The sequence below is a fragment of the Phocoena phocoena genome, chromosome 4, assembly GCF_963924675.1.
Source record: "Phocoena phocoena chromosome 4, mPhoPho1.1, whole genome shotgun sequence".
Taxonomy (NCBI): domain Eukaryota; kingdom Metazoa; phylum Chordata; class Mammalia; order Artiodactyla; family Phocoenidae; genus Phocoena; species Phocoena phocoena.
Window position 1 is genome coordinate 63,484,387 of NC_089222.1, and position 22,938 is coordinate 63,507,324.

Below are 22,938 nucleotides of genomic sequence, written 5' to 3' on the forward strand. Positions count from 1 at the left end.
GTGTTTTATGCTTTTCTCGTTTTTATTTTTTCTTCTTTCAAAGTTTTAAAGACCCTGCCTCTTCAATTTTTTTTTCCAATTCTTAAACATTTTCCTTTTTTTTTTCTTTTTAAGAAAGAAGAAATTACCTGATTCTTTTTCACTGCATGGATCAGTTATGCGACATTCACTTTTGAAGGGAATTTCTGCCCAAATAGTGTCTGCAGCTGTAAGTATTTTGTTCTCTTCCCCCAACTTTATAACCTGCAATGGCATAATGAAGTAGGAATGAGCATAAAACAAAGCATAGCACTTCTCTTGGCCCGAGGCTTAAGAAAAATAGAATCTGGCTTTCGTGGGTTTTGTGTGATTATTTTTGACTCATAAGACATAGCTACACATCTTGACATAGAAATTAGTGCAGCCATGAAATAAAGGTCTGCCCGGAGTCTCGGGTGTGCCTAAATGAAATATGGCAGCAAGCCTAAAAGAAACACTATCTGCTTTTTCTTTAAATTCCTTTTCAGTTTAGTTGCCGTCTTGTGTATTTGGTTGAGGTAGAGTGCTTGTTTTTTTTAGTCTTTTCATATGGAGAAATGATTGATCAGAATCTTTTACAACTGAGTGATTTTTTTATAATTCACAAAAGTCTTTTCATGTACCTTATTTCATATACTCTTACAACTTTGAAAGTAGGGAGAGCCATATCCTATTTTACAAATGAGAAGACAGGCTCAGAGAGGTGACATTAACTTGTGTTACGTCATTGGGTTAGGAGATAGCAGAGCAGTTACTCAAAATTGGGGTTTTTGGCTCCCAAGTCTAGTGCTTCTTTGTTGTGAAATGAGGGTGGTATTGGTGAATGTGGCCAGTGTATAATAGCTGGAACAGAATATCTGTGTCTTTTTTGAAAATGATTTAGAGTACTGTGTTAAGTGCAGAAATATTTAATAGTCCATCAAGACAATAGATGCTGCTTCGGGTATGTTTTATCAAACTTTCCTTTGGCCTCAAGGCCTGTAGTTTTACGCAGACTTTCAGTTTTGGTTTTATGAATTCAGTATATAGGTTCTGTAAATAATAATAGTAATAATAATGATGATGATGACAGATTCATACCCCAGGAACTTTGATATGTTTTTATGTTCTTTTCCTGGAGTTTAATTGGTATTTTGCATATTCAGTTTGGACAAAGTTTTGATTTTTCACAAGGGTAAGAGATTGATACAGAAGTGGCATTATGACACCATAACCACATTGTAATCTTCAGGTTTATTAGAGAAAGCTCTTATTGCAGAAACCAAACCAAACCAAACACAAAAAACACACACAAACCCCCCCCCCCCACCGAAAACAACAACCAAAACCCCCCCCCAAAGAAACATTAAAAAAGAAAGAAAGAAAAAGTTTTCTCTGCGGGCAGTTGGTATACCCTGACCCAGCTCATATATCATGAAGTCAATTTAAATAGAGAGATAGTCAAGCAATGGAGGAAACCTGGGCAATTGTCCTTCCTCTTGTAGGTGGAGAGTAGCTCATATTTTCTAGAATGGGAACCACCTGTTGAGGATTACATTTCCATGACGTTTTCTGAATTTAATCCTGATGTAGGTGATGAAATTCATTCCTTTCAACATCAAGATGAACCAGAACAGTCATTTGACCCACCTGTGCAGTTTTAAAAATATTTTGAATAATGGAGACTGAACTAAAACTCAGACATTGAACAATGATTAGATAAATCTGTTATTTAAAAGGGTTTCTCCTTTCTCTTGAAGAGGAGGGAAAAATTGTAATAAATCCCAGAGTGTTTGCATTCTGTTCTTATTTCATTGCCATGGCTGAGCTCCTTTGGTATGTTAAAATGAAAACTGCTTTTCTTGTGACAGTCTTCATACTCTGCTTTCCTAATTTTGGATTACCAGCTCAATTTAAATTGTATGCTTTTCTGTGATGGTTGGTTTATTAACATGTAAAGCTAGTTATATTTTGGGGTTTCTCTCCTGAATGGCTGTTCAGTAATGCTTTCAGCCATGTGGATAGTGATGTTATTTAGGGCTGCCTAAGGCGCTGATCATCATGGCCTTGTAGTCTGTGCCTGGAGAACACTTAGGAGAGATGAAACTTTTGGAGTTGTGAACCTCATTGTTTAATTTTGGAATCCTTCTCAAAGTAATATGACGTGACTATATTTAAAATACACTACCAAACGTAAAATAGATAGCTAGTGGGAAGCAGCTGCATAGCACAGGGAGATCAGCTCGGTGCTTTGTGACCAGCTAGAGGGGTGGGATAGGGAGGGTGGGAGGGAGGGAGATGCAAGAGGGAAGAGATATGGGAACATATGAATATGTATAACTGATTCACTTTGCTATAAAGCAGAAACACACCATTGTAAAGCAATTATACTCCAATAAAGATGTTAAAAAATGGATTCAAATTAATTTTAAAGCATATTTATCATTTTATGATCACTTAAGATAATGGGGATACCTTGGCATAGTGTTTTTGCAAAATGTGTCCATTGTATAAGAATCTCCTAGGATACTTATGAAAATACAGATTCCTGGGCACCATCCCAGACCTACTGAATTGGAATCTAGTTCTAGCAGTGTAGCTAGGGATTTGCATTTTAACGGGTATCCCAGGTGATTCTAACGCGTGTGGCTTTTGAGAATCACTATCCTAAGATGCCGTAACACCAGCACTAAAATTCTATTCATAGATCCTCTAAATTGCTTCCCATATCTGTGGGTTTTAGCTTTGAAAGTTAGCTGACTTCTGATTGCATTTTTCAGGTTCCATTTTGAATATAGTTTATGTTCTTCATCTGCTGGCTCATTCTTTTTCCCTGTCCAGGACACAAATCAATCATTTATCAAATATTTGTTGCATGTTTCTTTATTGTTCAGCATTATGTTAGGCATCCTTTACACACACACATGCACACACAGTTGAGTATATCCTACTCTCCAGAACGTTGTACATAGCAGCGTTGGTGATTGTTCTTCCTCATAGTTCCATGCCCTGGTGTAAGTATTTTAGGTTAGTTCCTGGGAAGCTCTGTAAAGTTGGATATAATAGATTCTGCCTTCTGAGAGATTATAATAATGAATTGAGCACACTGACAGGGACAGACAGAAAAGAAATACAGAAGTGATCCAAAGAGCCTGGTCTGGGAATGGAAACCCTGAGTTTTAGACATAGTCTACCACTTCCTGAATAACTGTGGGCAAGTCAATTTAAGCTCTTTGAAACTTAATCTGAATCTTAAGAATCTTAATCTGTTTTCTTAATCTGGAAAATCAGAATAATACTACTTGTTTGATCCATCTATCCTGGTTTGAGTATCAAATAATGTGATAAATGCATTTGAAAGCTCTTTGCTACTACAGTTCTAATCATTGAAAGCCCTTGTTATTATTGAAAGCTACAGAAGTACCAAATATTAGTAGACACCCTTACATTTTTAGGATATTTTACATTTAATTTGATCCTCAGGACAACTCATGGCGGTAGCTAGGGCAGTGTTTGCCTTTTCCACAAACAGGTAAGGGGACTAATACTCAGAAGGGTTAGGTGGCTGTGCCGAGGTCACACAGTCACTGGTAAGGAGCTGGCACTAGCACTTAAGTTTTGATTTTCTTATTCTGACTGAATATACCCTGCTCTGGCTTTTATTTATTTATTTTTATTTTAAAAATTATTTTATTTCTTTTTGCCTTTCATTTAAAAATTTTTTTAACATCTTTATTGGAGTATAATTGCTTTACAATGGTGTGTTAGTTTCTGCTGTATAACAGAGTGAATCAGCTATACATATACATGTATCCCCATATCTCTTCCCTCTTGCATCTCCCTCCCTCGCACCCTCCCTATCCCACCCCACTAGGTGGTCATAAAGCACCAGCTGATCTCCCTGTGCTGTGCGGCTGCTTCCTACTAGCTATCTATTTTACATTTGGTAGTGTATATATGTCCATGCCACTCTTTCACTTCATCCCAGCTTACTGTTCCCCCTCCCCGCCTCCTCAAGTCCATTCTCTACGTCTGCGTCTTTATTCCTGTCCTGCCCCTAGTTTCATCAGAACCATTTTTTTTTTCTTTTAGATTCCATATATATGTGTTAGCATACGGTATTTGTTTTTCTCTTTCTGACTTCACTCTGTATGACAGACTGTAGGTCCATCCACCTCACTACAGATAACTCAATTTCGTTTCTTTTTATGGCTGATGGTTTTTATTTAGGGGTTATTTTATAATCTGCTGGGTAGGAAGCTCCTACTTAGAGGAAGAATGTCTTTAGTATATGTTTCCGTTTTTAAAATCTTTATGTACTCTTACCATTGTGACCCATAGTACTTATAGTTTATTCACATTATTGAAAATAGAATCTCTTTCCTCTCTCTTTCCCTTTACATTTTCATTTATAATCAGTACCCTTCCTGAAACGGTAAAAGAAAACAATCTACTCTTGTGCTCTTTATATTTTGTTGGTATATACAACTTTTGTAGTTTCTCTTATTTGGGGGCAAAAATGACGGTTCTACCTCTTGTCTGAATTGTATATGTAAAGAGAGGGCCTTATACCATTTTCTGCTTAAAAATGGGAATGTCTTTTCAAATACTTTTTTTTAAAATTTTATTTAGGACAAAGTAGATGCTGGCTTGCCTACAGCAATTGTAAGTATACTTTAAATCCTTTAAAGGTAAGCTTTCTATTTGATCAGGTTTTCTTAGATTTATTCTTCCGATATTCAAAGTTATTACATAAATTTTGTGATAATTAATTCATGTCATTTACTGCCAGTAATCAGGTTTAAAATTTGTCCGTGTTCTCATTCTTTCTATTTTCAGTTTTCTTTTTTTGTTTTGTTTTTTAAGAAAAATAATGATTAGCCTTTTCCCAATTTATTTATATGTGGTGCTACCCTGCCCAAGTATATTTGCTCCTTCTGTGACTTGGCCTCGCTTTGGTTATAGGGAGTGGAAAACAGTGTTTGGTAAAATCACTTTGTGGTAAATAGTATACTTAACAGCTCTGAACTCCATTACCGAGCCTGCCAAATAGTAAATCTGTGGAGTGATTATAGAGAACTGGGGGATATTGAAAGCACACTAGTGCCCTCTTTTCTATTTTCAACTATTTCCAGCTGCCTCCTGTAGCTTTCTTATTAGATAGTCAATTGGTGAGGAAGTGGGCTGGGTTTTGAGTATTTCTGGTGCCTTTTGGCTCTTGTGAATAAGCTGCAGAAGGGCTTTCTTGTCCCTTTCCCACACTCGTAGGAGGCTCTTGGTTGGGTAGCATAAGTGCCTCTTACTTTGTGTGGACCCCTGAATTTTTCAAAAAATTGCTTTAGAGGAAGTTAAGTGGCATGTTTTTGCCTATAATGTTGAACATATGATATTTTAATATTGTTACACTTAGAGTAAATTTAGAGGGATTCCCAGAAATAAGATGTTCTGAGTTTCATTTCCTGTTTTGCCTCCTAGATGAAATTTTCCTTATTTATAATAGTTGGTATGTTATCTGGTGCCTAGAGGAAAGAAAACCAGCAAATTCAATTCTGATTATTTCAAGATCCTTGTAATGTCTTAAAATGTAATCTTCTCTTTTGTTCTCAGGCAGTGTCGAGTCTGATAGCAGTGGGTACATCTCATGGATTGGCTTTAATATTTGGTAAATTTTCTAACTACTTTCCTTATTTTAAATATTAAGTATTTGGGTTTTTTTAAATAATGTCTTTTAAATCACAGTTTATATAGTAAACTTAATTTTTTTGAAAAAAGCCAGAAAAACTTGAAAAGTAGCAGTCAGCATTTTTATAGTTAAAAATTACTTGACTCAGCTTCATTTTGTTGCTCATTGCAAGTTTATTTTCTTCTTTATGAATTTATAAGCTATCATATCATATCTTTTGACTCTCTGCAGACCTAGACAAAAAGGATATAAAGTTGAGAGGTTGTCATTTTTGTCTTCCTCTGGTTTGTGGTGGTGCTAATGTTTTATTCTAAATCATATCTGAGTAGTAGGTATTTGAAAAGATCTTCAGGGAAAGAGATTCCCAGGCTTTCTCAGTAATTTTCAGTAACTCTTACAGTGTTTTTTTTCATTTACATTGTAAATCCCTCTAAACAGAAAAATTTTTAGCCCATAATTACTTTCTTTTTTTGGTTGAGAAGAGAACTTAGCTAGTTTTATTTGTATGGTAGGTGATAGTCCTATTTTCTCATTTTCTTTTCCTACGTGAGACTAAATAAACCTAGTTTTAATCTTTCTTTGCTTTTGCATTCAATACTATGAGCAGAACATTTTGTTCTGTTTACTTAAAAACTACTAGATAATATTTTCCTGTCATTTTTAGTGTTCTCTATGGATCTTAAGTCTTTTGCAACTTTCTTAAATGGAATTCCTGATGACACTGTATTTTGGTAAGGACTCTACAGGATATTGTGTAAGGATTACCTGGGAAGACCTTAATAGCAGAACCACAGTTTGATCTCTGTGGGCCTTGCATTTTTATTTATCGTATGAGTGAATAACTAGTTATTTTCCCTTGTTTTTGAACAATTTGACTTCCTATTTATAAATTTTCCATTATGCCAAAAGCCTTATTTATCTGTGTTTTTAACAACTAGTCTTTTCAAAGGCGATTGATATAAATAATAAAGTTTTTTTGTCTGGGGATGAGAAGAATGGAAACAAAAATATAATTCTCTTGAGAGAACTTCAGAATTGATTCTTTAAACAATAATTTTTTCTTATTCCATAATATGTGTTCGTAATAAAATATTTAGGTGAGCAAAAGGTTGAAGATACACCAAATTCTGCCATCCAGGAATAATTCCTAACATTTCTGTATAATCTTTTTTCCTGTACATGTGTGTATATATATGTACACACCCCCAAATGTGATCATGTTAATTTGTAACTTGCATTTTCATTATAATGAACATCTTTCCATGTGATTATTAGTCATCTGTAACATAATTTTTTCTGTATTATTAGGTTTTTTTTTATTGAAGTATGATCGATTTGCAGTGTTGTGTTTCTGGTGTACATCAAAGCGATTCAGTTTATATATATATTTATATATTCTTTTTCATATTCTTTTCCATTATGGTTTATTACAAGATATTGAATATAGTTCCCTATGCTATACAGTAGAACCTTGTTGTTTATCTATGTTATATATGGTGGTTTGTATCTGCTAATCCCAAACTTCTAATTTACTCCTCCCCCTCTCCTTTGGTAACCATGAGTTTGTTTTCTATGTCTGTGATTCTGTTTCTGTGTAACATCATTTTTAATGGCCACATTTTACTTAATCGTTTCCTACTATAAGACATTTAGGTTGTTTCTAACCAAAAAGTAGAGTGATGAACATCTTTGTAACTGCATTTTTGTGCACATGATTATTTGCTTAGGACAAATTCCTAAAAGTGGGCTTGCGGAGGTCAGGGTATGAACATTTTAAACACTTCTGATGTATACTGCCTAACTGTCTTCTAGAAAGTTTTACCAGCTTGCTCTCCTATCACGTGTAGGAATGCTTGTTTTCCTATGAGGGCATAGTTGGTATCAGATTGATAGAATTCTGGGAAAGGATCTTCATAGGACTTTTAGTTCAATCCCCTTATTTACATATGAGGTGATTGAGAACCAGAGAGGTTAAGTGACATGTACAGAGCCAAATTCAGAATCAAGGAATATTGAATCCTAAGATCAGTACATTTCCGCACTTCCAAGCAGTTCTCCAGTTCTGAGAGAAAAGGAGGCAAATTGCAAGATATATAAAGGAAAGAATGGAAGAACTAAGATGAATGAGGATAAAATATAATGTACGTGTTTATCTGTCAGCAGGATACATGTTTATTTTTGTTCCCACTTACCAGTACTCACTTTTCTTCAACTCTATCTGCTTTAATATCCCTTCCTTACCGCAAGGTTATAAGAATATGTGCCTGCTTATAATCAAATCCATGCAGAGCTTACTGCAACAAATTAAAATGAAGTCTTTTAGGGCTTCCTTGGTGGCGCAGTGGTTGAGAGTCCACCTGCTGATGCAGGGGACATGGGTTCGTGCCCCGGTCCGGGAAGATCCCACATGCCGCGGAGTGGCTAGGCCTGTGAGCCATGGCTGCTGAGCCCGCGTGTCCGGAGCCTGTGCTCCGCAACGGGAGAGGCCACAACAGTGAGAGGCCCGCATACCGCAAAAAAAAAAAAAAAAAAAGATGAAGTCTTTTAAAATAAAAACTAACAGAGAAGAAGAGTTTATTGTCTTTCATTACTGTCTTCTTAATTTTCTTGGACCTGCTTTCTAATTTTTTTAGACCCCAGCAACTTTCTTGTAGATTTGATGAAATAATAATCTTTCATTACAGTCTCATGAAAAAGAAAGTATGCCATAATGAACATTTTGAGAAAGGATCATAATATTCTAGTTAGGCTTTGGATTTTTAATCATGCAGTTAATAAATTTTACTCATTTTTGTGGGAATCAGATATTTGGACAATGAGTTTTAATAAATGGATTTAAATTTGCTTGAAAGCCAGGAAAAAAATAGCAGAGTAATAATACTATGAAGTAGAGATCTGGGTTAAATCTGATCTTTTAAACATCTTTGTTGATCATAGGAAAAAGTGCAGAACTGTACTTGTTTAAGTACCATTAGATTCTCTTTGGAATAGAGGCCTGGGTCATTAAAATAGTAATCATTATAAGCTTCTTAAATGTCATGTAAATTGCCTTTTCTTATGGAATTATAGGTATATGGTATTTTTTATGTATCTTGGTTCTTACCTAAATTTAGGATCTCAAAAATTCGAATCTTAATAAAGATATCTCCCTATCCTAAGGCCCTTAGTTTTCCATTTTTGGGGTTGTTAGTATACTTTAGTAGATTATCTTTTGGAAATTGTTTTTGTTTTTATCAAGCTTAATGGACTTGGATTTACTGTGCTAAAATTTGGCTATTATGCATTTTCTTTATTTCCATACCAATACCTAAATATAAATGCTAGATGTATCATTTAATCACATTTAGTATCATTCCTACAGATAACTAAAGTTTATCACTTATACTCTTGAAATTTTACCTGTCTTTTCTCTGAACTTTTGAACTGATTTCTTGCTTTTCTCTTTTTTTTGATCTTTTCTCCATGGATTCAAAGGAAAAGGTATAGTAATTTTGGTTTGCATGAGTGACTCTTTTTCTTTTGACCTTTTTAATGTTGAAAAAGAATGTTACTAGTTATAGTCAATGTCCTCTTATGAAATGCTTATTGAAAAGTTTTGAAATTAGTTAAAGTAGGGAATTGTTAAAAATTATAAATATATGCATATCTTTAATGTTTTATTTTAAATGAAAATAAATTAGTGAATATTGTTCTTAATCTTTTGGCATAGACCAAAACTGTTTCTTTGAGTTTGTATCTGCCAGTTGGACATCTGCAGCATCTTTTTTGGCATAAGCTGCATCAGTGATGGGTCATGCAAAATTTGTACTTTTAATTAAAAAAAGAGGTAAAAGCTTAGGCACCTGTGAATCAGTCGAGGTGTGCAAAATTTTAGATTTTCATAAAACTTCTTTTCAGTTTTCTGCAGTTGTCCATACGTTACTTCATGACAGTTAATTTAAAGCAACTCATCTTTACAAAGTTTTTCTAAAACATTCATTTAACTTTCATAGAAACAACAGCTCTTTCTTTTCTACTGTATTTCATCAGTTGACAATATTGTTTAATTACATTTTTAAAGTACAGTAGTATTCCAGTGGCATGAACAGGTTTGGAAATGAACACAACTGGCTTTTCGTAAGCATCTGAGTTCTAGAAAATAGCCAGTTAGCTGTGGGGAGTCAGTGTATCGTGGGCTTTAGTCAGTAGGTTTTATAGAGAGAATGGAGAACTTTAATTCTGTGTGTTTGTTAGATGGCGGTCAGGTAAAGTGCTTCTGCTGTTTTATGATCATTGATGAAAAATGTTTCCTAATAACTCTTTTCTTCTCCTTTGGTCTTAGAGAATATTTTAATAATGCACAAAGGAGTAGTATTGAAGAATGGTGAATACTGGCAATAAAAGTAGAGCTCTACACACATAATTAGATTTTGATTCCTTCTAGGATCTAGGTATTTCCTTCTCTGATGGTTTTTGGGATGTAGTTAAAACAAATTAGGGGTGAATAAATAGAGGATTAGATTAATTTTGGTATATGGAGAGCAGAAATTCTTGAAGTATGTACAAATTTAGATTTTATGGCTATTATAGACTTTATATGTTATTTATGGCTTTTCTTTGCTACTTAGCACATTACTCTTAAGCCTAGAATATGCTGAGATCTACCCTAAGTAAAGTGTACTGTGAAAGGTATACTAATAAAGACATAGATACAATTCATTGCACTACCAAATGGATGTGCTTTTTGTGGTATCTGGGCTTCGAGTTCTCTTAATCAATTCGTAAGCTATTTATTATCATTAATAATAATTCTTCGTAGGACTTTCTTGGTGGACCAGTGGTAAAGAATCCACCTTACAATGCAGGGGATGCGGGTTCAATCTCTGGTCAGGGAACTAAGATCCCACATGCCGCGGGGCAACTAAGCCTGCACGCCACAACTACTGAGCTCGAGCGCCTCAACTAGAGCCCGTGTGCCCCACACAACAGAGCCCATGAGCCCTGGAGCCTGTGTGCCACAACTAGAAAAGAGAAAACCCGAAAGCCACAACTAGAGAGACGCCTATGCACCACAAGGAAGAGCCCGCATGCCTCAACGAAGATCCTGCATGCCGAAACTAAGACCCAACTCGGCCAAAAAAAAAAAATCTTAAAAAAATTCTTTGCATGTGTGCCATTGGATAGTTTTCATATTTTTCATAGGCATTTACAAAATTTAAGCTCTATACCAACTCTGAAGTTTATAGGAAAAATGATAGTCTCATTTCATATTTCTTGCCCAGATCAAGAGCCCCATTGGAGGAGGAGAATGTGGAGAGCTCTGATTTTCACCTTTCTTGCTTCTGTCCAGGTCCTTTTGTTCTTTCCATGTAGCTTTAGAAATTAAGTTTTTGGAAGAGGTTTTAAGTTTGTCTTCACCAAATACCTTTCCCCAGAATTGTCTAGAAAAATCTGGACTACAGAATGTTCTTCTAGTAGAAGAAACCTCTTCAGTAAGACTCTGCTTTCTTCTTTCCACAGAAATTCTACCTTTTCTGATTTTAGTCTAAAATGTATAGCAAGTTTGTTAATATGGCACCATAAATATAGAATGTATAATGACAGCAGTAAGAATTGATAAGTATCTTTGTGGAGTTAAACTATGTTACATTTTATGTACTATTACCTCACAGCCACTCTACCTTATAAAGAGACATTATAAATATAATGAATACATTGTAAAAGTTAAGGACAAAAATTGACAATGTTTTCATTAACATAGTCCTGTGGGATGTAAATTTAATACATATTTCAGGAGTGACCAAGGCTGATAATTTGGTCCTTGTCTTAGCTAGTTTTTTAGTACACAGGACCCACAGTCAGGAAAGCAGAGTAAGGTTTGGGTTTTTAATGTAGAAGTTAGATGTGTCTTTTTCCTTCCCTCTTTTTTTCTCTATTTCCTTTTTCTTAATGGTACCTTTATTTTCTATTTTGTCATACTCCTTAATTCTCCTGTGCTTACTTTCCCTGAGTTATAAGAGTACTTAAATAGTATAATTTTAAAAATACATTTATTTATTTATTTATTTATTTATGGCTGCATTGGGTCTTCGTTGATGCACGCGGGGTTTCTCTATTTGTGGTGAGCGGGGGGGGGCTACTCTTCATTGCGGTGCATGGGCTTCTCATGGCGGTGGCTTCTCTTGTTGCGGAACACAGGCTCTAGGCATGCGGGCTTCAGTAGTTGTGGCACGTGGGCTCAGTAGCTGTGGCTTGCGGGCTCTAGAGCGCAGGCTCAGTAGCTGTGGTGCACAGGCTTAGTTGCTCTGCGGCATGTGGGATCTTCCCTCACCAGGGCTCGAACCTGTGTCCCCTGCATTGGCAGGCGGATTCTTAACCACTGTGCCACCGGGGAAGCCCAAATAGTCCAATTTAAAGTATGAACTTAGGTAAAGCAGGAAGCATTAGTTAGTGTCTTTAAGTATTGGTGGATCAGAGCTGTATAGAGTTTGGATCTCAAAACCGGGATTACAAAGGATCTCAGCAGGATGCTATTCAAACACTACTCTCCTAGAAGGCAGGTAGCCTGGGCTAAAGGGACTTCTTTTTGAGGCTGGTGTGGAATTTCTGTCTTTGTCCTCGTACTTGCAGCCCATTCGTTGGACTACTCGCATGACCCAAAGTGGTAGCATATATAGAAAATTGTTGCCCAACCACTGAATCTTGACAATTTGCAGAATAAGGTATATGGATAATCCACTAACTGTAAAGGTGGCTTTGACAAAATAAGAATCATGGAAAACACTATTTTACGCATGCAATTTAATAAAGCAAAATAAAATGTGATGTCATTTTTAGAGTCAGGAAAAAGGAAATTTTAATAACTTGGATTAAACTGGAGGAGGGAGGAAAGTGTATGTAAGGAAAAAAATCTGTAATTGTAATCATTTTAGATTTGAGTAAACAGGACTTTTAAAATACATCAGACCTTGTATATTTATGAATTTTATTCCTTTTCTGATATTCATCTTGGAAGGCTAAGATCTAAAATGATTTCAGAAAACATCAAATATTTCCTATGTGCTAGATAGAATACAGCCATTAATTGTGTCAGAACTCCTGGGGAGGTGGGGATTGCTATTTGAGCCTGCTTATGAACACAGAAAAATATTCTTACAGTAGTCACTTTGGATGGGCAAAAGGACTTACCTAGTATTATTCCCTACATTTGAGAATGAATGTCTTTAGGCTCTTTCTGATAACTAGATTTACCTTTATAGGAGGAAGATTTGCAAATGTGGCAGCTATTCAGATGATTGTCAGATGGCTTCTGTGTGCAAGGCAGCAGGCTAGGTATTCTGGGGATGTTAATTCACTCATGATCTCAGCCTTTAGGGAGGTCATAGTCTAAGAGTGAGAGTAAGATGTATTTACCTCCAAAAATTAGCACATAAGATAGTGAAGGGAAGCACAAAGAATTGCTGGGGGGAGTTAAGAGACCTCCTGATTGTGCAAGTATGGTAGTTTTTTTCCCCCTTAAACAGTTAAGTTTTGTAGGCATGCCTTCTTATGTTTAAATTTTTTATTTCATTGTTTTCAAGTGGGTACAATAATGAACTCTATATAATATAAAATAAGCATTGCCTAGGAGAAGCCCTAGAGGAATTTAATTATTAGATAATAAGGTTTAATAATATCTGAGTGCCTCCTGGAGAAATCAGAGGTGATTTCGGGCAAAATCCTTCCCTTAAGTAACTTAATCTAGTAGAGATTTGAATTATTTGCTTTTAGCATATCAAATGTTGATGCTTGAAAATAATTTTCTTAAGCAGTTTAAACATACCCTGTGATTTTATTTATATTGTTCATTTGCCTGGTAAACCTTTTCTTCATGGATAATATAATGTAAATTTCAGCCAACTCTAAATTAATAAATTTTGATTTTTGAAGTTTTAAAGCTACTTTAAAAGATGGTATTTCATGTAACCTTGCATCCTAAAAATAGCAAGAAATACAATTCTAGAATGAAAGTTAGTTTGTTCAAAGAGCTTTCGAAGGATTTTTTTAACTTATTAGCAAGTTTTGCATTATGCTTCCTTGTAGTTATTGTTTTTTTCTGCTTTCTTAGTGCCTAATTCAATGCCCAGTGTCTAGTAGATGCTCAATAAATATATTTTAAGATGAATGTAACTTCATCGTTTGATTCTTTTGATACTTGCTACCTCAAAGTGTTTGAAAACAAGCCTATACTAAGTATATATTTATCCACACCTTCATTTCTTTCACTTGATTTTATCAATTGCTTTCTTTAGATCAGAATCAAGCTTTGCGACTCTGTCTGGGTAGCACTAGTGTTGGAGGTCAATATGGAGCCATCTCTGCCCTCAGTATCAACAATGACTGCTCACGACTTCTCTGTGGCTTTGCTAAAGGACAGGTAAATAGGAACTTTATTTTACCCATAAGACAATGTAAAATCAATTTTAAAAAATGTATTATCTCTAGATCAGTATCTCGAAGACTAAAACGTGTTATAAAGTGACATGTCTGTAGAGCTAACCTGAGTTTGCTTAGTCTGACTTTTGTCCAAATTTTTAAATATTGACTGAGCCAGAGTCTGTGATTTTTAATATCTTAATTCTTATGTCCATGCAAGTATATAGGTTTTATAAACCAACCAGGCTGTTATACAAAATTTACTTTCTTACTGTAGTGAGGATAATTGTTGTTGATTTTTAAGTACACTATATTCTGCTTTGAGTATTCTTATTACTGTGTTCCTAGATAACTATTTTGGTATTTCTTTTCCTTCTGAAACTGGCAGTAACTTTTGTTTCTTCTCTTCTTCTGACATATTAATTGGTTTGGCAGTAAGCCTTTCTATAATTTTTACCAGTGCTAAAGAGATTGACTCATTAAAGAAATTTCTTTTACCTCTCAGTAAAACAACAAGATTTAAAATCTGAAGGGAAAAGTAGGTTGGGCAGGATGAGGGGAGGATGAAGATGAAATAAAGGCCCCATGCTTTAGTGGATCTGCAACCTTTAGTTATGTTTTAACTTTATAGTTCTTTGTCTGCAATGTTTATAGACCAGGAATAGATTATTTCAGCCAAAAGCCAGGATACTTAAGTCCAAAAAAGAGCAATAAATTTGTTTTTAAAGCATTTAGTTGTCTTATAGATCACTATGTGGGATTTGGCCAGTGGAAAACTTCTAAGATCAATAACAGATGCTCATCCTCCAGGAACAGCAATATTGCATATTAAGGTAAAGTCCTTATTTTCTTTTTCTAATAATCTTTATTATTATGCCTTTGTATCCATTTTTAAGTAGATTTCTTTATAAACAGAATCCTTGAAAGTGAACTTTTATTTGACTGGCCCAACAAGATGTTTTCCCAAGTTAAAACCAGAGATGGGCTGGCATGGTAACATTCAGCTATAAGTTGTATTGAAGTCTAGTAGATATAGCAGGGAAGAGAGTAAATTGATGTGATCCTGGACGAAAGCCTGGCAGCAAAGACAGGCAGTACCCTACTGAAAACCCATGTGCAGATTTTAAAAGGTCTTTTTACTTTGTTTAGTCCGCCAGGATTTTATTGCTGAGGCGGTGTGCTCTGTCACACTTTGTTGGGAATTACCTGAAGTTCAAGGCACCAATTGTGAAAGAACCAAGCTTTGCATTATGTTTAGAAACAAATCTGTTGGTTTATTTTCTTTCAGGCCTCCAAAGGAAAAGCATCAAGATTTGAATCTTGGCTTTCTCCTTACATGCCTGAAAATAATAAACCAACTTAGGTAACAGATTTCATTTATAAATGCAATGCGAACCTTGGTTTTTGTATGCTGTCAAGCCCATGTTCAGAAGTATAAAATGTACAGGACTATAACTAAGGAAGTCTAAAATCAGATCTTCTGGATTTTAACCATGTACACATTTGGTTACTTAGCTGTGCAGACCTCTCTTATCCATACACATTCTTTTTAAAGTCTGGTAGCATCTGGAGTCTATGTGTCTGCATCTCGGTTAGTTACATAAAAGTCTTTTGTGACAAAGCAGCATTGAAGCTTTTAGTTACAATGAAAACAACCAAGACAAGTAAAAGTAGAGAGAATTTCTCCTCTTTCTGAACATCATGGCAGTTTATCTTGACCTCTTTTCATATGGCATGAGCCAACCTCTAGTATGTTGTAGTTGTTTGTGTTATGTCTTATCTCCTTTAGTAGATTGAGATCTTTGAAACCAGGATCTATTTCTCTTTAATTTTTGTGTGTTACATGTAGTAGCACATTACAATAAACAGTGCTCAATAAATGTTTGGTTGGTTGTTTATAAAAGTCTAGTCCATTTGCAGAAAAATGCAAAATCTTTGGGAGAAGCAATAGGAAACAAGAGATAAAGGCAGAGAGAAAAAGGCAGAAGAATGCAGCTGACGTTAAAAGCAGACTAGTAGTGGACGTTGTGTTTCTTGGGAATGGTGATAAGTGCAGACACTGACTTTACTTCTGAGGTCTTCCATTGACAACGGCTACTTGTGCTTCAAACCTCTTACTCGTTGTTCTCCAGACTTAACCCTACACATCCCATCAATAACAGTTTGGGCTTTAATTCATTTATATATACATATGTATGTATGTGTGTGTGTGTGTGTGTGTGTGTGTGTGTATATATATTTATTTAAAAATTATTTAAATATATTAGTGTACTATATTTAAGTACATTATAAAACACATACACAAGAAGTAGAAAATTAATAAATAAAATCATGAGTGCTGTTATTTTCCCTGCACTCCACTTTGGCAACTACTCATCTAGGCCTTGAGAACAAAGGTGTAGGACTTCTTTACCCGTGTGTGGGGTTGAGGAAGAATAATTTCATAATAGCCTCCTGTACCTCAACCATCCCTGAAGAGCACAAAGGCATGAGATTTAGGATGGTTTTACAAACCTCTGTGGTTAGGGAGACTAGTCACTGTAAGTGACACAAATTAAGTTATTCAATTTTGTATCTTACAACACTCATATCTACCATACCGCATAAGCCCTTAGGACCATCTGTCATCCTGAACATTATTTATTATTTGAGTTTTCCAGGGTAGATAATAATAACTGAAGGTATACTCTGTCGAAGAAGATTGAAGGGGCAGCACGTTTTAGGAAGAGTTACATAAAAAGTTAAACTGTTTTACATGTAGTGGATTAACTCTTCAGTTATTGGAAAACATATTCCAATAAGTTTATTTCCCAAAGACACAAAATATCTTTCACTGTGTCTTTATTCTTGAAAGCTAGGCAACTGCAAATGTATCCAGAGTATCCTATTTAGCTTAATAGCAAGTTAGAAAAAATTAATGTAAGAACCTAAGTAGAGAACTTTAGGGCTTTTATGAGTCATAGTTTGTATTTTTCTTTTATCCTGATGAAAGGTGGTTTTTGCTTTTTTTAAAGCCTCATTTTTTTAAAGATATTGAGCCATTTTTATTCCAAATATGAGTAAGTTTGTATGTTTAGAGTACTGAGGTAGATATAGTTTAGGTGATTTCAAATGCTATTAAATGTGTTTGTCTTAGATTTTATAATTTTTCCCCGTACCTTTTTAATACTTGATTAGTTGTCTGAAAATGTATAAGAAAATAAATTCCTTCTCTGTTTAGTTTACAGATGATCCAACTCTTGCAGTTTGCAACGACAGCGGAGGCTCTGTTTTTGAATTGACATTTAAGTAAGAGACTAATGGACATTTGTAGACAAATGAACAGATTAGCTCCAGTTTAATGACTTGAAGTTGAATATGAAGAGGTCTGGAAAACCCATGTGATTGGAAATAGCTTGTGGCTGTGTATTACACTTAACCTGGGGGGGCTTATAGAACATACAGAGCACCAGGCCGCCCCCCCCCCCCCCCCACAATTCTATTGCAGTAGGTCCGAGATAGGATTCTAGACTCCTACTTCCCAGTGTATTCATAAGCTCTGTCAGTCTTGGGAACCATTATTCTGGAGTATCTCACTAATATCCGTTTAGGCCCCAGGCCCAGTTGATTATAACCATAATGGCCAGGTGTAGAAAGGTTTTTATTGCCTTGGCATTGCCCTGTTTACTCTTTAAATAAGAGGAAAGACTATTTAGATACATGGAAGAACATTTACAAATCTGAGTTTAAAAAAAGTAGAACAAAAAATGCAATGTGTATTATATTTCCATAAGTTCTTCAAAGTAAGGACTATGTTTCTTGTATTTCTCACACCTTCTAACAATGTTGAGCCCAAAGTAATTGCTTAAAAAATACTGTTGATTTATTTAGCTAACGTTTATTGAGCATCTCCTATGTGTAGGCATTGTTCTAGAGTTACAGCTATGAACCAGGCAAGGTTGCTACTCCAATAGAACTTACATTCTAGTTGGGTCGGGGGTAGGGAGACACAATAAACCAATGCATAAATGAAATAACTGTAGATAGTTATGAGTACTGTGAAAAAAATAAAACAGGTCAGTGTGCTGGAGTACATTTGAGTATAATTTAGTAAGGCTTCTCTCCAAAGGTGACATTTGAGCAAAGACCTGAATGACAATCTGGTCAACAAGTGGAAACATATAGGAGAAGTGTTCCAGGCAGAGGGACGTTCAAGCACAGAGCCTTTGAGGTGGGCACAGCATGGCATGCTGGAGCAGTGGAGAGAAAGCAGGTGTGGCTGGAGCATGCGTTTGTCAGGAGCAACAGTAGTGGGAGAGGAGTGAAGGCAGGAGCCAGATCACATAGGACCTTTTAAACATGGTGAAGAGTGGATTTTATTTTATGTACAGTGGCAAGCCATTGGAGATTTTTTAGGAGAAGGGTGATAAATCTGACCCACACATTAAAAATGACATGCTGATGTCATGTGGAGTTTGGATTGTTGGGGTCAGGAGTAACAATTGTTGGATTGTTAGGAGGCTTTTGTAGTAGGCCACGCTAGGGCTATAGTGCCTTGGAGCATTGCTAAGTTGGTCTGACATTTTTTGGTTACATTTTCAGGAGAGTGATGGGAGTGAGGACATGTGAATCTAGGTGCCTGTTTAGTGGTTCCAAGGGTGAAGTTTGCTGTATTGAGCCTCTCCATTCTAAGCCCGAGTTGAAAGATCATCCCATCACACAGTTTTCCTTACTGGCCATGGCATCCTTAACAAAGGTAGGTATATTTAGAAGATGAAGCTCATAACTTTAGAGGCTTTGAATACCAAAAATTTGAAAATTGCAGGGTAAATATTAAAATGTATTTTTTCCCCTAAAGATCCTGGTCATTGGATTGAAGCCATCCTTGAAAGTGTGGATGACTTTTCCTTATGGACGGGTAAGTAAGCCTCTCCTTCTTATCGGTAAAAAGACCATGTCAGGAGATTGGGGAGAATGACTTGCAAGTGGCACATTCTGTGAGGTTGTCAGAAAACTAGGCAGAATGGAAATCAGTGCTGCAAAGGTCACTTTCTGATTACCTTGATGTGACCAAAGCAGCATAAGCTGGTGACTACAGCAGTAACCTGGGGATCACAAGATCTGTACTTTTCTACCTTTATTCTGTTAAGTTTTTCTCTCATGAACAGCTGCTGCTTTGATAATGAACTGCTGATAGAGAACACCCCACCGTGATACCCAGCATGAATTGCCGCTGCATACTCTTTCCTTGGCTTCTTCTGCCTCTGATATTTTACTTTGGGGGATGATACTTTTCAGAATGTATTACGCACACCTCAATTTCCCTTTTCTTTTTCCTGATTGGTTGTTTTCAAAGAGTTGTTTTCTTCCAGTGTGTATATGAGGAGAGGCATTGATGGGATGGGATGGGATGGAGAATGATGGTGCAGAACGAAGACTGGTTCAGAAAGTAGCCTCTGTAATGAGGGAGCTCACTCTTCTGTTTTCTTGTTTGTACTCGGTGTATCTTTGGACCCCAGGGGAAGCAGGTCTGCCCTTTCAGCTGGCAAAGCTGGCTTATATTGACATTAACAGTTCTTAGGGCTTCCCTGGTGGCGCAGTGGTTGAGAGTCCGCCTGCCGATGCAGGGGATGCGGGTTCGTGCCCCGGTCCGGGAAGATCCCACATGCCGCGGAGCGGCTAGGCCCGTGAGCCATGGCCGCTGAGCCTGTGCGTCCGGAGCCTGTGCTCCGCAACGGGAGAGGCCACAGCAGTGAGAGGCCCGTGTACCGCAAAAAAAAAAAAAACAAAACAGTTCTTAGGTGAGCTTCATTGGCTAATTGAGATTTATCATGGTAGTATGTGTTTACATCTTTTTGTATGTTTTTATTGGTGTTTTTTCCAACATTTTATTATGAACATTTTCAAACAAATAGAGAAGTTAAAAGAATTTTACATTGAACATCTATATACTTATTACCATTGTAAAACTCTACCATTAGCATTTTATTGTATTTTATTATATACCTGTTTGTGCACCCATCAAATTATGTTCTTTTTAAATGTATTTCCAAGTAAGTTACAGAAATTAGTACTCTTTTTTCCTAAATATTCAACATGCATATGATTAAGTACAGTTCAGTATTTGTTGAAGTTTTTCCTTTGGTGTAACAATTTACATGCAACAAATGTACAGATCTTGAGTGTACATTTGCTGAACTTTGACAAGATGTATGTACTTTTGTAATCCAAACCTCTGTCAAGATGTGGAACATTACCATCCACACAGAAAGTTCCCTCATGACACTTCCCAGTCAGTCCCTGCTCCTTTGGAATTGATTGATTGATTGATTGATTGGCTGCATTGGGTCTTTGTTGCTGCGTGCCGTCTTTTCTCTAGTTGCGGTGAGCGGGGGCTACTCTTCATTGTGGTGCATGTGCGTCTCATTGCGGTGGCTTCTCTTGTTGCGGAGCACGGGCTCTATAGACGCGCGGGCTTCAGTAGTTGTGGTGCATGGGCTTCAGTAGTTGTGGCTCGCGGGCTCTAGAGCGCAGGCTCAGTAGTTGTGGCGCACAGGCTTAGTTGCTCCGCGGCATGTGGGATTTTCCCGGACCAGGTCTTGAACCCGTGTCCCCTGCATTGGCAGGTGGATTCTTAACCACTGCGCCACCAGGGGAAGTCCCTCCTTTAGGAATTTTAATAAGAAATTAGGAGAAGTTTTATCAAGGAACACCAGTCAGATGCTGTTGTAAACCAGAGTTTTCCCTTTGTTTTTCTGTGTGTTAACAGTGATGACTTTTTTTTTCCCTTCTCCTCACTTAGATGGATCCTTCCAGTGTTCCATTGCTGGCCTGGCACTTCGTGGCAGTGCATAATTATGTGAATCCCATGCTTGCCTTCTGCAGAGGAGATGTTGTTCATTTTCTACTGGTAAGTCCTAATATGATGCTAGATCTGTGGTAAAGTCCTTTATCATAAGATTATTTTTTTGATTCACCAGTAATTTAATATTGTGTCAAAGAAATATGCTATCGTAATTCTTTGGAGAGAGAGTGACCTATTTAATGTTTATTCGAGGCTTTAGTGGTTAACATGGAAAACAGATGATCACCCTCAGCTCCATGCCTCTTCATGGTATATTTCTCAGTTCCATCTCCTTTGACTAATAAATAATTGATGGTTTATGTGTACGTATGCATATATAAATGTACATAGGTCTGCATTAATGGCTTACCTATCTACATATAGTGTATTTATTAGACAGCAAGTTATCATTGAGCACATACTATGTTATCTGCAGTGTAATGGACATGAGGCAATTGAAAGAAGTGTAAAACTTAACTCCTTCTTTCACATAGGTTAAGATATGTTTTGAAAGGCAAAACCAGTATGTTCATTACTACTAGTGAGAACAGTTTAAGGATTCAAGTATGTGATGAGAATTTAAAAATTGCTATAAGTTCAGAGTATGAAGAGATTTGTACAGACTAAAGAGGATGTGGAAGACTTTATGAAGGATATAAGGCAGATACTAGGGACTTCCCTGGTGGCACAGTGGTTAAGAATCTGCCAGCCAATGCAGGGGACACGGGTTCGAGCCCTGGTCCAGGAAGATCCCACATGGCGCAGAGCAACTAAGCCCCTGTGCCACAACTACTGAGTCTTCGCTCTAGAGCCTACAAGCCACAACTACTGAGCCTGTGCTCCAGAACAAAGACAAGCCACTGCAATGAGAAACCCACGCACCGCACTGAAGAGTAGCCCCATCTCGTCGCAACTAGAGAAAGCCTGTGCGCAGCAATGAAGACCCAACACAGCCAAAAATAAATAAATAAATGAATTTATTAAAAAAACAAAAAAAGGCAAATACTACAGGAGGGGTGAATATGCATATTGGGGAAAATAAGATGAACTGAAGTTATAGAGGTAAGAATGTGCCTATGGAATCTCTTCTTGGGTTTCCTAGCTCAGTGAAGCAAGTATACCACTATCCACCTAGTTTCTCCAGCCAGAAATCTAGGAGTTGCCTTTCAGTTACACTTCTCCCTTTATTTCTACTCTATCACACATCTGTTGACTCTGAGTATACTTCCTCTTTGTCTCCCCCATTGCTGCTTCCCACTGACATCTCTAGCCTAGGCTCTGGAGTAGCTTCCTGACTAGTCTTTGGCCTCAGTGTCTTTTTTTTTTTTTTTAATTGAAGTATAGTTGATTGACAGTGTTGAGTTAGTTTTTGGTGTACAGCAAAGTGATTCAGTTTTTATACACACACACACACACACACACACACACATTCTTTTTCAGATTATTTTCCATTATAGATTATTATGAGATACTGAATATAATTCCCTGTGCTGTGCGGTAGGACCTTGTTGTTTATTTTACATAGAGTAGTTTGTAGCTGCTAATCCCAAACTCCTAATTTATCCCTCCCCCTCCTTTCCCCTTTGGTAACCATAAGTTTGTTTTCTATGTCTGTGAGCCTGTTTCTGTTTTGAAAATAAGTTTATTTGTATCATTTTTTTAGATTCCAGATATAAGCATATAAGCACATATAACTGACTTACTTCACTTAGTACGATAATCTCTAGGTCCACCCATGTTGCTGCAAATAGCATTATTTCATTCTTTTTTGTGGCTGAATAGTATTCTGTTGTATGTATGTGTGTGTGTGTGTGTGTGTGTGTGTGTGTGTGTGTGTGTATACATGTATATTTATACACCACATTTTCTTTATCCATTCCTCTGTCAACGGACATTTAGGTTGCTTCCATGTCTTTGGCCTCGGTGTCTTTACGTATGCCAGCACCTCTGCCAGGAAAGCTGTGTGCTCTCTTCCACATTATACTGGCTCATGATTAGCATTGCCTTTCCTGACCTCCTGACCTCAGTTAGCATTTCCCGC

The 22,938-nt window shown here is 36.7% G+C and overlaps 1 protein-coding gene across 3 annotated transcripts in view; it reads left to right on the top strand.

Annotated features, from left to right (window-relative positions):
- The window catches only part of VPS8 (VPS8 subunit of CORVET complex), a 300,917-nt gene that overhangs the window by 17,125 nt on the left and 260,854 nt on the right, over nucleotides 1-22,938 (top strand). Inside the window, exons 4-13 of one of the 3 annotated variants that reach the window (XM_065876043.1) lie at nucleotides 115-208; nucleotides 4,630-4,662; nucleotides 5,605-5,659; nucleotides 9,155-9,160; nucleotides 13,951-14,075; nucleotides 14,821-14,907; nucleotides 17,295-17,362; nucleotides 18,656-18,809; nucleotides 18,912-18,971; nucleotides 20,856-20,963. In XM_065876043.1, coding sequence (XP_065732115.1) covers nucleotides 115-208; nucleotides 4,630-4,662; nucleotides 5,605-5,659; nucleotides 9,155-9,160; nucleotides 13,951-14,075; nucleotides 14,821-14,907; nucleotides 17,295-17,362; nucleotides 18,656-18,809; nucleotides 18,912-18,971; nucleotides 20,856-20,963 — 790 coding nt within the window. The remainder of the gene's footprint in view (nucleotides 1-114; nucleotides 209-4,629; nucleotides 4,663-5,604; nucleotides 5,660-9,154; nucleotides 9,161-13,950; nucleotides 14,076-14,820; nucleotides 14,908-17,294; nucleotides 17,363-18,655; nucleotides 18,810-18,911; nucleotides 18,972-20,855; nucleotides 20,964-22,938) is intronic. The other 2 variants (XM_065876044.1, XM_065876045.1) reach the window with 2 other exon arrangements.